This window comes from Acanthopagrus latus, chromosome 11 (genome assembly GCF_904848185.1).
Source record: "Acanthopagrus latus isolate v.2019 chromosome 11, fAcaLat1.1, whole genome shotgun sequence".
Taxonomy (NCBI): Eukaryota; Metazoa; Chordata; class Actinopteri; order Spariformes; family Sparidae; genus Acanthopagrus; species Acanthopagrus latus.
This window is the reverse complement of record NC_051049.1, coordinates 18,747,809-18,762,425: the sequence shown is the minus strand read 5'-3', so window position 1 is coordinate 18,762,425 and position 14,617 is coordinate 18,747,809. Positions and strand designations below refer to the sequence as shown.

At 44.4% G+C, this 14,617-nt stretch overlaps 1 protein-coding gene across 1 annotated transcript in view; it reads right to left on the bottom strand.

Moving 5' to 3' along the window:
* nr5a2 (nuclear receptor subfamily 5, group A, member 2) overlaps nt 1-14,617 on the bottom strand; it is a 69,400-nt gene that overhangs the window by 9,942 nt on the left and 44,841 nt on the right. Inside the window, exon 6 of the mRNA XM_037115071.1 lies at nt 13,564-13,711. Coding sequence (XP_036970966.1) covers nt 13,564-13,711 — 148 coding nt within the window. The remainder of the gene's footprint in view (nt 1-13,563; nt 13,712-14,617) is intronic.

Here is a 14,617-nt window from a genome sequence, read left to right as displayed (position 1 = left end):
TGCCGCCTGCATCGGTGCATGCGTGTGAACCTCGTTTACATTCAGTGCACTTTTGCACCCCTTGGCTAATTACACACAGGGTTTGTTTGGTGGTGGAGGGAGGGCGTGGGGAGTGGAGGGGCATGTCAACCTTTCTTGTTTATGATAAAGTGACAGAAAATCATTGGGGGGTCAAGTACCCCCCTCCGACCCTCCACTGCCCCGAAAACTCCTGCAGCAGTACAGAAGGTGCCTAGTGTGGGAAGCCTCCCCTTTAATGAGACCATTAAAGGGCCCGTCTCCCCGTCAATAGATTTCTCTCATTCTTTCTCTGACAAATTTGAATTAATAATTCAGTGCCAGGCGCCTGGGGATGTATATTTTCAGCATGAAGGACAGTTAATCCATAGCGTCATTTTCCCTCCCTCTCTCTCTCTCTCTCTCTCTCTCTCTCCCGCTCCTTCCTCTCTTCTACACTCTCTCGTTTTTAAATCTACCCGACTCGCTCCCTCCTCATCTGCCGCGTTCTCATTTGATGATGGAAGCCAGCAGGTAGAGTGCCGACCAAAAGAAAAAGAGCGTGCTGCATGTTTTCCACACACTCTTTTAACTTCTTTGTTCTCTGTGTGATTGTCGTCCCCTGTCATGTGACAAGCGGAGTCAACTTAAGTGCAAATTGGGGTTTAATTTATTCGAAAGTATTGGATGGCGGTGGCCGTTCTCTCCTTCCCCTCAGGGCTAATGTAAGATGACATGTTTGCACACTGCCTCTCAAAAGCTGGACTTGATTTGGAGAAGTGGGGTTTTTACTGAATGTTTCGACTGCGCCAAACGTCAGGACTTTCAATGCAAAATACAAGGAAATTAGAGGAAATGAGTAATTTTGAGGAGACACCACAAAGAGGCTTGCCTAATAAAAAAGATGCTGTGGAGTGTGTTTGTCTGGATTGTGTCTTTTTGTGTTCTGAACCCACTGTGGTTTAAAAGTTCTACCAATTTTATTGGAAGAATGTTTAGAGACAGAATTGACTTTTTCGGTCTGTGCTCTTGTGTCCCCCATTACACATTTGGCCCAATTTCTAACTGTAAGAGTAGAATTCCGAAAACAGCAGAACATGAAGGGAAAGAAAAAGTGCTTAAAAAAGTTTTTACTTCCCTGAGGATTCATAGGATGGTAACTTTATCAGTTAGGAAAGAAACCAGCTTGCACCCAAAAATATTTCACAATGAAGCTGAAATAGCTGAGAAAGAAATCCTGCATGTAGGTTTGCAATCAGTGTCAAACTTGCAGCTGATCTTTTTATGATGTCTTCCAAATTGATTTGAAAAGACAATTGTTAGACTGTTGATGTGTGGTCGAGCTTGTGCATGCATTTCAAGGTACTTGAAAGCATTTTTGCAAACCAATTTGCAATTTTACAGCAACACTAAAAATGTAAGGCTTACAGTGTAGTGCCGACAGTAGCTGTATGGATATTAGTGCCAGGTGGCACTAAAGTGCAACTTTTTGCTCTTGGCCAAGAGCTGGCATGACAAATGTCTGGCAGTGCCGTGGAATATTCCTTTACATTACACAGCATCATTTTCTAACGATGTGTGTGTGTACTGTAGGTTTGTGTGTGAAAAGAAGATTGATTGATTGATGCACTCTTATGTTTCAACATGTGCTGGCTCCCTGACGCTCGTTTCTAACATTTGCCAGCAGCTCTAAAGGTTTCCATTGCAATACACCCCCCACCCCAACCACCCCCCCCACCCCTTTTTTTCTAATGTACCATAAGAAATAGTTATGCTCAACACGTGTGTATCTTTGTGTGTAAGACAGTGGACTCACAGTGGGCTTTGTTGCTTTAAATATCCTTCAGGACAAAAGACAAGAAAGGAGCTGTGATGGTTCGGGTGTGAGGGGGTCACAGAGTAGGTGGGGGCTCAATGTAGAGGGGGAGAGAGAGGGAGAGAGAGGGAGGGAGGGAGGGAGAACAAGAGACAGCGAGCCAGAGCACCTGTTGGATCATCTGTGCTTTAAAACGTTTAATCACTGTCTCTGGTTACGCACACACACACACACGCCACAGCATGCACACACACATCACCTTAAAGCTCCGCTGTTCTCTGCCCTGCCAGAAGTATCTTGTAACCACATTGTCCGCACACACACACACACACACAGATGCTCAAAGAGCAAAGAGGGTGTATAATCTTATAGCAGCCACCTGACTACCATATAGCTTACCACCACCATAGTTTCGACACATGCCTCCGCACTGTACACATTTCACGCAGGAACACAATGGCCGACAATCCGCATGCCGCGCAGTACTGTGATGCCAGCGAGCTCCGTTTTCAATATGAGGGCGGCAGGTGAATGCGGAGGATTATTTTTACTTCTGCTCTAATCGTCTGCCTTTTTGTGGAGGCTCACACGCTTGCAAGGGTAAAGTCAGTCAGCAAAAATTGCAATCGTAAAAAAAACCTCTTTAAACTACAAAGCGAGGCACGTCAAATGCAGTAGTGTCCTAAATGAGCATTAAGTCTTTTCAAATCGCTTTCAGTGTGTCATCCCTCTTATCGTGCTCAACCATCTGAGTTCACCCCACGCCTTTGTCTTCGACATTGCGCCTAAAGTAATGATTGTCCAGTGAGTAACACTAATGACACATCATGATGAGCTATCGCGCCCATAAACGTCTTGTCATAAAGATTTGTCTTTGCTGCGGAAACGACGGGCGCAGCACTCATAATACTGTAGCTACTACTGGGACATTGATTGAAGGGGTGAAGGGGCTGCCATTCACGTTTACGACTTTCCAAATGATTGACAAGCCTGACATGTAAAGCAGCTCTGATTGCGTTTGTACATATTTTCGACCGTTTGAACTATGACACACTTAAATACTGGGGGGGGAGGGGGGCACCTGCAGTTTGCTTTTTTTTTTCTTTTTTTTTCTGTCCGCGAGGGCCTCCGTAATGTGCGTGAGAGCAGGAAAAAGAAACCAAGAGAGCGTGGTCACTGGTTTAGAGAGCTCTGTGGGGAGGGTTGTGTAACTCTTTGCCGCTGTTTGTATGTAATGTTTAAGTAAGGTTGAGGCAGGCGGTCTGATCAATACGCTGCATGAGTGTGGCAGTTGTTCTTTCCCCGCTGTCATGTAACACTGTAAACCACACACACCACATCTCGCTGTTGTAAATCTTGTGAGCCTGTGAGTGAAACATTGATGCTCTTTCGATTGCTCACATTTTTTTTTTTTTTGAAAGTTTATCTTTCTTAGCTTACGACCCTCCAGAGACTATTCCTTTTGACTCAATAAAAATAACCCCGCTGTTTAAAATGGCTAATGTCTACCGTGACCGAACTTAATAGTAGGCTCTGCAAATAGTTTGCAGCCAGCTAGGTCGGTGGAGATAGCAGTGAGGTTACGTGATGTCGAACAAAAGTCAATAAATCCTCTATACAAATTATAAAGCTGCCTGAAAACACAGCCGGGGAATAGATGATCTCCAGTCAACAAATCATTCAAATCAAGTGTGGGATTTTCTGCAGCACTCCGATGTTTGCACAATTTGTTACCCGAGTCTGTATTCCTCGACTAATGTGAGCCTGTTCTCTACAGGGCCCTGGATAGCCCAGGCCTGTCCTCCCTACCCCAAACAGACCTCCCTCAGCCTTTAATTGGAGGAGAGTAGCAAACTGGGCTAGCACTGCGCTGGGACCCAAGCTGCGGCCACTGAGAATGCATTAGCATTAGCATTGCAGCGGACCAACCTGTACATAATGATAACCTCAAGCTCTGGCCACTGGGAGCAGCCCCCTGTTCACACACACACATGCTCCACACACAAATGCACACCGACACACACATTCCCTGCCCCCCCGTCTCCCTCTGTACACGCAGTCACGTAAACAAGCAGGTGTAATGCAGCCCCAGCGGTAGGCTGCTCGACGATCGGGGAAGGAGGAGGGTGAAAAAAAAAAAAATCCTTTGCGCCGTTCGCCTGAAAAGTGTGTGTAATGAACTTCAGTTCCATTGATCGGGACTGAGAGTACAGGACCAGGGGCTGTTTGTCCCAGAAGGGCTGCCGTACCGCTGCTCAGTAGCCCCTCATAAATGTTTTAGAGGCCTGAGCCGCTCTAGATCCATGCTACCTGGGTTACAACACACACACACACACACACACACACACACACACATCCAGGTTGATGCTGATGATGGATGGATAGCTGGTTGGTGGTGGTGGTGGTCGAGGGAGGGGATTGGTCGTATTTTAGCTTGATGACATTTAGGTGGTGTTACTGTACATGTGTTGTGGCGGCGCCGTTCAAAGAAACTCAAGAAAAGTGCAGATGTTTGGCATGTTTGAAAAAAAACCATCCAGTATGAGACGAAAAACTTCCCTGCCTGTCTGGCTTTCAGGTCTCTGTCAGTGCACAGAGACTGATATGCTAATTTGTTTTGCGAGCTTTACCTTACTTTGCTGTAACCCTTAGCTCTTAAGCCCTCAACTGGCCCCTGGAAGCCCCTATATGCTGTACATATGATTGATATTACTGCAGCTATCACTTAGAAAACACCTGACGTGCCGGGTGGACCATCCGCGCCTCCTTTTGACTGCTAAGTACCAGCTGGCGGGAGGTCCTCTGCGTTATGCAGTCGGTAATAAAAGTTGAACATTGATTTTCTGTAGCAGCTTGTAACTGTTAATGTTGAGACATCAATAGCCAAAGCAAAGCGCCGGTGCCTTAATAGGAGACCGAGAATGTGGAGGGCGCGAGCAGAGGCTGACTCTAAATCACAGAATCTATCCCTGCCGATCGATAGGACAGTAACTGCAAGTGTCCCTCTGCTTTCCTAATGTTTTATAATAAACTGACAGCCTGTAATAAGGCCAAAGGAGAGGTAGAATGAGAGGGGAGGGAGGGACGGGGGGAGAGGCGGAGGGCAACAGTTTCTCCATAGCTCGACCGTCTTAAATCACCCCACATGGGAGCGCAGGAGAGGAGCAGAGGAAGAGGAAGAAGGGAGGAAAATGTGTTTTTCTTTGCTAGAAAAAAACTTTTACAGGAGCATTTGTCTGGTTGTGCCCACTTCTACGGTAGTTAGAGAGTGCATTGATGGAGGGGAGCAGAAGTTTAGGGGATGTGTCCTGTATTACTTTGGCGGGGCAGTGAGTTAAAAGGTATATTAAATCCGACTGCCACCGTGCACATGTCCCCATATACAGGCAGGGGTGCTGGGCAGGGCTGCACGTGTTCGGACTGTTACTGGGAGTGAAGGCACTGAAATCTGTTAAGAGGTTACTATTCCTGTAACATCACTGGTAGATGGCAAGAGAAGGTGCAGCTGCAGTGCTGCTCTGTTGGTCCATACTGTTGCTGAAAGGTTACGTCGTGATAAAGTTGCATGCTTTGGCCCATTTTTATTACTTAATTTGCTTTAACGCATCATTATAAGTAATTGTTGACTGCACTTTGTAATAGGTATATAATGAGGGTTAGGGTTAGGGTTAGATAGCATTTAGATGGTACCCTGTAAACCTTGCTTTGTCTGCAACTGGACACAAACTCTCCTGGTGGCACCATTTCTCTCTGCCCTCCATGTCCATTATTGATTAAATAAATAAACACATTGTTGGGAGCTGCTATTTCTTAGGAGAACAGAATGTTTCCTGGCTGTCTTTGAGACTAACATTTTAAAATGCTTAGTGGGCCGTTTGTCTGCTTTAGCTTGAAAATCTCTCTTTTGAAAATTTGAAAATCACCAACTTCGGCTATGAAAAACAATATACCCTCTATATTTTCAAATGTCAAAATGTAGACAATTCATTTAAATTAATCAACAGTGAAAATATTCATAAATTGCAACCCTAGATACAATTCTTAGGACTCAGTAGTAGACTATGCGCTCTATCTACAAGATCCTTCTCGGAGAACAACAATGATGTGGCTTTTTGTCTTATCACTTATTTATCACTTAATACTGGGGTCTGTCAATTTACAAATCCCCCTTTAAACAAACCCCCCTTATTATGTTGCCCTACTCCCTGATAACTGGCCTTGTTTGGAACCAGATAAAGAACAGTGTCAACATAAATGCAACACAAAGCCTTGTAAGGATGTGATAAGACTTAAAAAGAGAAGAGGGGGCGGCAAACCTGAGCTGTAAATTGGAGAGATACTTTGGGAGATAATCTGGGAAATGTCGAAATCAATCTGAAAACTGTAACGTATCTCTGGTGAGATATAAGGGCTAAAGGCTAAAGGGGGGAGTGAGGTCAAGGGTGAGAGGCACTGATCCTCAATATCCCCACCACTGCCACAGCTCACCGCAAACGCTGCTTAATGACAACAGCCGGCAGTATTGCCAGGTAATAGTGGCGGGCTGGAAACCTGGAGCTTTTATTGCTTGATAAAGTCTGAAAGCCTTTTAGGCAGCCTCATTACACGGAATTCCCTACAAAGTGGCGGCTGGCATCAGGAAGCGACTGTGCGCCATGTTAGATTTCTTAGGCTAAAATTGACAGAAAATAGGCACAAGTATTAGGTTCATTGCGTTAGGGCACACTCCCACCTACGCCTGATAAGATGAAAGAAAAGTCAGGACACTCAAACATGATTAGCTGGGTTTATCTCTTCCGTCGGGGACAAAGTTTGAGCAAATTTTTTGTTGTTGTTGTTGTTGTTTGTTTGTTTCCTTCGGCCACAATGATGCCCGACGGGAGCTGATGTGGGTAAAGAGATTTGTTTGAAAGATGAGAGTCCAATACCTTTCAATCAGCACGTGTTTGCCGAGCACTTCGCCAAGTTTCAAAAACAGAGTGATGAAAAAGCACTAGATGCAGTCGCCCTGTGCACGGATTGCACTTTATGAACCTCATATATACATTTATTGTCTTAGCCCCACTGCGATCACCACTACTGTATTTTCCATTACTGCTGCCATTGCACCAATCCTGTCACTGAGTCTGTAATTTGTGGGACGCACAAACATCCGTCAAGCACGCGAGCACCGCGAAGCCTGATTTGTGCCACCTGTCATGCACGTGTCTTTTGCCATGAAGTACGGCAAAAATAACATCAATTGTAACTCTTCACATAGGAAGGGGAGACCCTACAGGCAAGTATGGTAAAAATGATATCTAATAGTTATCACCATTAAACTTCCTCAGCTGATTACATATAGAAAGACCATTATTTTTTGCAATTCAAAAAAATTGAAAATACATGTACACGCTCTGCTCACCTTATTTGTCCTGATCCCCCCTCCTGAGAGCAAGAGCGGATGATTCAAAGCCTCTGACCATACCTTCATTCATGTATTGATCAGGTCAAAGGTACACACTCTGTTGACTTACAGCCCAGCACAAAGCTTGGGTCTCACACAGCGCGCAGCATGAAAAAGGTCCCAATTATGTTGCCATTATGAAGTTGTAAAGCGTTGTTTCGGTTTCACGCTCTGCTATTTGGCCCCTATGTCGGTCTCAGTGGGTATAAATATTGAACCGTCGCCGCCGCACGATGTTAATCAATCCCCGACCAAATTCTAAATGATTCGGTTCATTTCAGGAAATGAATATTTGCCAGGCTTTATGAGGGGGAGAGGGAGGGCGGTGTGCATGAATTAGCCCGCTCCCGCGCTCGCTAGCCAGGGATCAGGGCATTGATTCTGAGCAGCCTCGGCTGTTGCTTAATTAGGACGTACCTGTCTGGGAATTATGTTTTTTTTTTTTTTTGTTTTTTTTTTCCTTTCATTGTGTGTAGAGAAAAATATGATAAAGATTTAGGGAGAGAGAGAGGGAGAGAAAGAGAGAGAACACTTGTCTTTTTTCATCAAGGTTAATCACGTTGCTGTGTTTGTGTTGTTGTCAGCAGATTGGTGTCTGACCTCGCGGTACACAAAACACAAAAAGTCTGCTTTCACTGTGTGGCGCGCTAAACATGCTAATGAGAGACGCATCCTAGCACAGGAGTCTGGGGGGGGGGGCCTGTGCGGGGGTCGATCAAGTGCAGGAAGGGAAACATAAAAAGAGATGTAACTTATTTCAACATTTTTAGGGAATTGAGGACTGTATAATATTTAATGAACACCTTTACAAAATCATGTCACTTGCTGCAGAAAATCAGTTGTTTAGAGACTTGATTAAGAGATGGAGACTCTACTAAATTACTGTAGTTAAGACATTTAAGGGAAAAAGGGGGTGGAGGAAAAGTTCAGGGAGGGAGGAGAAGAGATAAATGGCGGCTCAGACACGGGCAAAGATAAACGAGGAGGCGATGGAGGCAGATGTGCGGATGGAGTTGTGATAGATCGTGGCGTACCGAGATGGATGTGAAAAAAAGCGAGAGGGCAGAGCAACGAGAGGAGAGACAATGCAGAGGGGCCGGATGGATGGTGAGGGATGGAGGGTGGGAGGGATGGATAGGTGGGTGTCTATAAACTCCAACCTCAGAGGCTGACTAATCACTTGACAGACGGATAACGTGATGCTGAGGCAGCTCCTGAATCACTGGCTGTCTTGGTCTCTTATTAAAAGAACAACACTACTGATTTTAGATCAGTGACCTGAAATAAAGAAAGGCCAGCCTGACACATCATTTCATCACATTTTGAAGATGTGTTTCATTCGTTTAATTGGCTTTACATTGCGATTCTGTCATCTTCAGATACATTAAATATCATTTTAACCTAACCGGCAATTTTCAGGTACCAACTGTAAACAGAAATGTGTAAGACATCTGTGTCTATTTTAGACTCTTGATACTCAAGCGGCAACTATTATTCTATCAATCATTAACTTGACTCCAAAATTTAAATAGTTTCACTTCATAAGATGTTCACATTTTCCTGTTTCTTTGACTTTTTGATATTAAACTTGAAGGACGAGCAATATGAATGCATCAACTCGTCAGGGCCATTATTTCCTGCATATTGCATTAAATAATGAAATGACTAATTAAGAAAATAACCAGCAGATTAGTCAGTGATGAAATTCAGTTGCAGCCTTGTTTCCGAAATGATATAGTTCAAATAAACGTGCCAGATATTGCAGGTGGTTCCAGAATAAAGATCGCTTAAAAACACTTAAGGTAATGATTCCACAAAATTAAAAATGTACGCATGATACAGTTTTTTAAGCATGTTTACACCGACTGACTGGGCAAACCAATGTTATTTCTTCAGATAAACCTTCACTGGAGCCAAACACAAGCCTAAATTCTCCACATTTTTACAGCTTTTCACAGGCTTTGTTCGCTCTAAAGGCTTCAATATGGGAGCATTATTTAGGGCTATGTCCACAAATCTGCTCTCTCCGCTGGGAGCATTTACCACCCTGCGCTGGTCTGGCAGCTACTCTGGTTCTCCTCTCAGCTGACAAGGAACGGCAGCGGCTGTCTCACCCAATTACACCTGATGGGGTCTGACCTGTGGAGCTGGGTTAACTGGTTGCTGGCTGAACACTCCGTGACCTCTGTCACTGCGCCTGCTTTGCCAGTATGGAAACTATCTGTGTGGTGGTATGCATCAGGACATACTTACTCACTCGCATTGCTTTTTTCCCCCCTTTTTATTTTCACTCTTTAAACAGCATTCAAGTGGGACAATATCACCAGTATCTTACACATTTTAGGACACACTCTTGCTGATTTCTTGAAGTTAAAAAAGGGTGAACGACAGAGTCTTTTTTTATTTAACGTTCCTCAGCCCGAATTTGAACTTGTGACCCATTCCTCACCTCCGTGTCATCTGGTCATATATAAAACTCTGTGTCAGTCTTTCTATTAGGTCCTTAAGCCTTTTAAAGGAAATCAAAGGCCCATTAACAGTGTTCTGACACCACACAACAACTAGTATTAATCCTTTACTGAACTCTGACCCAGGCAGCACTCACTCTCCCTCTCCCTGCCGATTTGTGCGTCTCTAGCTCAATGGCCAATGCGCACAATCATCGCTCGAAGTCTTACCAACACTTAAGAGATCAATGCTCTTAGAGTGATAATCTCCTCCTTGACGGAGGGTGAAAGCCTTCCTTCAAGACAAGCAAAATGTGACAGGGGACAGAGAGAGAGAGAGAGAGAGAGAGAGAGAGAGAGAGAGAGAGAGAGAGAGAGAGAGAGAAAATAGAAAAATTAAGGTTGAAAAAACAGGAGGCTCCACTCTGAGAACACGGGAGCAAACAGAGCAGGACAAGTGTCTCCTCTCAGGCGCAGTGACATCTATATCCCTGTTTTTATCGACAACTGGCTTAACTGAGAGCTCCTCTGGCAGGGAGGCGGTGACTGACTGTCCATCTACAGGAGGAGAGAGAGATGGAGCGGGAGAGGGTTGTAGGTAGAGGAGAAAGATGAAGTCACCGTCAACAGAATGACAGGGAGTGAAATAGAGGGACAGAGCCATACAGGAACATCGATATTGGGTGATTTAGTGAAATCCTTAAATGATAACTTTAAAAAAAAAAATGTCACATGCCATTTTTAAAAAAAAAAATGTTGTTATGGTCAGGGTTCTTATGCAAAAAAGTATAATAATTTATGTTTCCAGTAAAGCTAATTAAACATTTATTTAGGGTTAGAGAAAGATCATGGTTACAGCTGATTTAGAGGCGAAAGTTGGAAAAAAATCCAGTCTGCTGCCACATGTCCATCCAACACTTTGACCTCTACACTTTCAGTTTCAAGTATCACCAGCAGCAGTAAAGTACAACAAACAGTAGTTCCCGGTATCAAACCGGTGTCATACTGAATACATCCCATTAGCAACACTCTTTTTCCTTGGGATGGTGACGGAAAGTCATGTTTGTCCATCTAATCATTGCAAACAAACATTCCTGACATCTGGGATGGGCTTTTAAAGGGTTAGCAGTGTTTGTGTCCAAGAGGGTATTAACTGAGCCTGACCCCGGTTTGACTGTTTTAATCTAATGGAAGGTAGCCTCTCAAAGCAATGCCATGTAAATGCCAAACTTTTTTACCTAACCAGACATATAACCCCATGACAGACAGTGCCGTGTGTTTCTGTGTCATTTCTTTCTGTGGATATTGTCAGCGTCATAACCTCGCAACCATGCAAGATTGCTATCACGAAACCTAACAGGGAGGCAGGAAATAGGAAAGTTGCCAATTGCCTTTCACTTCATGGCCCTGGCCCACATTTGTTTTAGGTTACAGATCACTGTAACCCAGTTCCAATCGTTCCCATCCACTGGTATTGTTTTCACCTCATCTGTCAGTCTATGTGCCTGTGGACAGACTTTGTCACCGTGGTATCACACATTGCTGCTACAAAACTTTTGTGGTTTTGAGTTGAAAAATGGGTCCGAACGTGACACGTTGACTGTCATCGCACGCTGTATTTATTTACTCTTGCGCTATATTTTCACTAGAAGAACATGAAAGCACCGTGCCAACTGAGTGACAGAACCCAACCTGAACCTGGACATCAAATCTATCTTTGCTCAAGTTTTTATGATTCTATCCTAGGTAAAAAAAAATAAATAAAAAAATTCTAGCCTCGACTTACAGTTCAGCCATCGATGCAGAGCTGCTTTCATGCCTCATTTCACTACAATCCTTATTAATTGCCTCTGCTTGTAGTTCAAAAGCAGCCGTGTGAACATACACACAGCAGAGACACACACATACACACAGCAGACACACACACACACATACACACACACACACTCCTGCTTCTTCATTACCACACACATTATGCACTTTCCCTCAGGTAAATGTATGTATCTCATCCGCCTCCTAACAGCCAATCACACACACATCTCTGTTCAGCTGCGTGTGATATTAATCAGATGAATTCTCCTGGCTTAACATTACTCAAGCCCCTCCCCTCCGCTCCCCCTCACCCCCCGCCCTCCGACGCTGATCCCCTCAGCCGGCTCTACGGCGTCTGTGTCGGGCTTCTTTTGCGGGAGGCCTGGGCACGCCGGAGAACAGGCACTGCCGGGGGCGATACACTTCCCTCAGGTGAGCCTTTCATTATGGATGATGTTTCTGCCAAATTATTTAGACCCTGAGCCCCAGCATCAACCCCAGCCACACACCCGCGTACACACACTCCGCTGCAATCCTCCCCATCCCTCCCTCTTTCTTCGCTATACCGCAAACACTAACACAAACATTAATCCTGCCTGATCACCTCAGCGTGTGTGTGCGTGTGTGTGTGTGCGAGCCTAGCAGTTCATTACTCCCTCTTTCTTTGTTTAGAGGAGGTAAACAAGTGAAAGCGTGACCCTTGTGAATTACAGATGGATGGAGGGAGGGGGAGCTAAGGATCGGGTAAATATTCATCATATGTATGCCACTGTTGCTCTCAGTGCCATAGAGAGGCCGGAGCTACCTTAACATCATTGGCTTCGGGAGTGTCGGATGTTAAAGTAGATTTGGTTGAGTGTGTGTGTGTATTCCTCAGAGGCCATTTGTTGCAGACTTGTTAAGAAAGAGACAGATATGACAGTCTCCTGGCAATGTCTGACCTCGGCTTAGAGAACGGAGAGCAGCTTTGGGATCCGAACACACACACAATGACACACACACACACACGAGTGTAGCCCCTTCTCTAACTCACGTAACTCATTTGGCTACTTATCCCTCCACTTCCCTTCTCAAAATCCCATGCTCCCTTGCTCTTCCCTGCCTCAGCTCCCTCCCACCGGTCCATCCGAAAATGTTTCGCAGTACCTGCCTACCACTCTCTTCCACTACATCATCCTTCCATCTCATCCTTTCCTCCTTTCCTCAGCTGATCCCCATCCCCTCCAACTCCCAACTTTCCTTTTCGATCCTACAATAAAATCTCCTTTGAACTGATAAAATACACACACACACACACACACACACACACACACACACACACACACACACACACACACACACACACATATATATAATAAAAAAATCACACCCATTCCCTTCCAACTCTCTATGTTGTGCAATAACCAGCTCACCTCTTGGTTTTATTTCTAATTCTCAATGTGAAACAAAATGCCTCCTTTCCTTCAACAGTGTGCAGGCACAGGTAGGAGTGATTTGCTGCTGGTCCAGCCAGTAACTAACCCAAGTCATAAGACTTTGAGGTGACCATCTAAAGCCAAAAAGTATATTAACCTAAACTTATTAAGCTTTTATTCACAACTGTTTTGCATAAATTGCATAGCTGTGTGTAAAATCTTGAGCGCCAAGCCTCTCCTCTTTCCTTCCTCCCTCACTTCCTCTTTTGTCCCTTCCAGACCGCTGGTCCCTTTCTTCCTCCCCTCCCAACCTCCTCTCCTCTTCCTTCCTTTCCTGCTTTCCACCTCCTCCCTCAACTAGCTATAGATCTTTTACCAGTAGCAGAAACCTGTTTTGCCCCCTCCTCCCTTCTTCCATCCATTTCTCGTCCATCCTTCCTGCATCTCTCTATCACATTAAATCACTTTGATCCTCATCCACTACTCCTACCTCAGGAGCAGTGACTTTGGGATTACTTACATCCCTCAAAAGGCACATGATATTGCTAAATTTCATGAAGTCTAAGGATATTCCTTATTTTACTTTAGATCCCTGATAATCTTCAAACTTCAAGGCTTTCAGAAACTCACCCAGACTGAAAAGGACCAGGAACTTGAGGCAGACGAACTCCCGTTGGTCCAGCTGGAGCGAGCGTAGCTTGGCCACCAGCTCCTGGGCATGGCTCAACAGGTTGTTGAGAGTGGCTCCGGCCTGTGATGCAATCACTGCATAGTCCACCTGGAATAAGTAATATAATAAGTAACATCATTATCATTTTCAGGGTCATACTTTCATGTATGGTGTCAACTAAAAAATATTTACATGCTTTAAGGGCAGGTAAACATCTGAGTTTCTGCTGTGCTGGGGACATGGCTGAAGTTGGGGACCGTGACCTTATGACATCACACTGTAACGGAAGTCCTGATGGCTTGTTTGGAGGCACAGTTTTGATGCTTTCACAGTATCCGCACACTCATTAGCTTTCCATTCTCTTGCTAATTCACAATTTTCAGTTGGTTTCATTTCCAGTTTCCACATCACCACCATGAGCTTCATTTAATGATTAAAAAATAAATAAATAAATAATAAATAAACATTTTTATTCCTGTAACTGCTCTGCTGCACTTTCAACATGTAGTCAAAATCTTTGGTCTGTCTGTCAGAGTGTGAGTGTGAGCAAAAGAGAAAAAAAGCTGCAGGCGGTAGGTTTTTGCAGTTTAACAGTTTTTTTTATGACGACACGCTGTGGGCATATGCAGAGAGCATGGGAGCTCACCTCCGACTGACTCGACCTGCCAGATTTGATTTCTCTCTCTCTGTTTTCTGTTTTACTGAAAAAACAAAACATGCATGCTGAGACATGACAAAAAACAAGCCAAGATAGATAGACAGACAGATAGATAGATAGATAGATAGATAGATAGATAGATAGATAGATAGATAGATAGATAGATAGATAGATAGATAGATAGATGCCCATAAACCCGTCTTTGTTTGGGTCAAACACAGACACACGCATGCACACACACACACACACACACACACACACACACACACACACACACTCTCTCTCTCTCTTTTCTCAGGTGCACTTCATATCTGCAGCCACAGCACATTTGTCTGGGAGGCAAGTCCTTAGCTGCC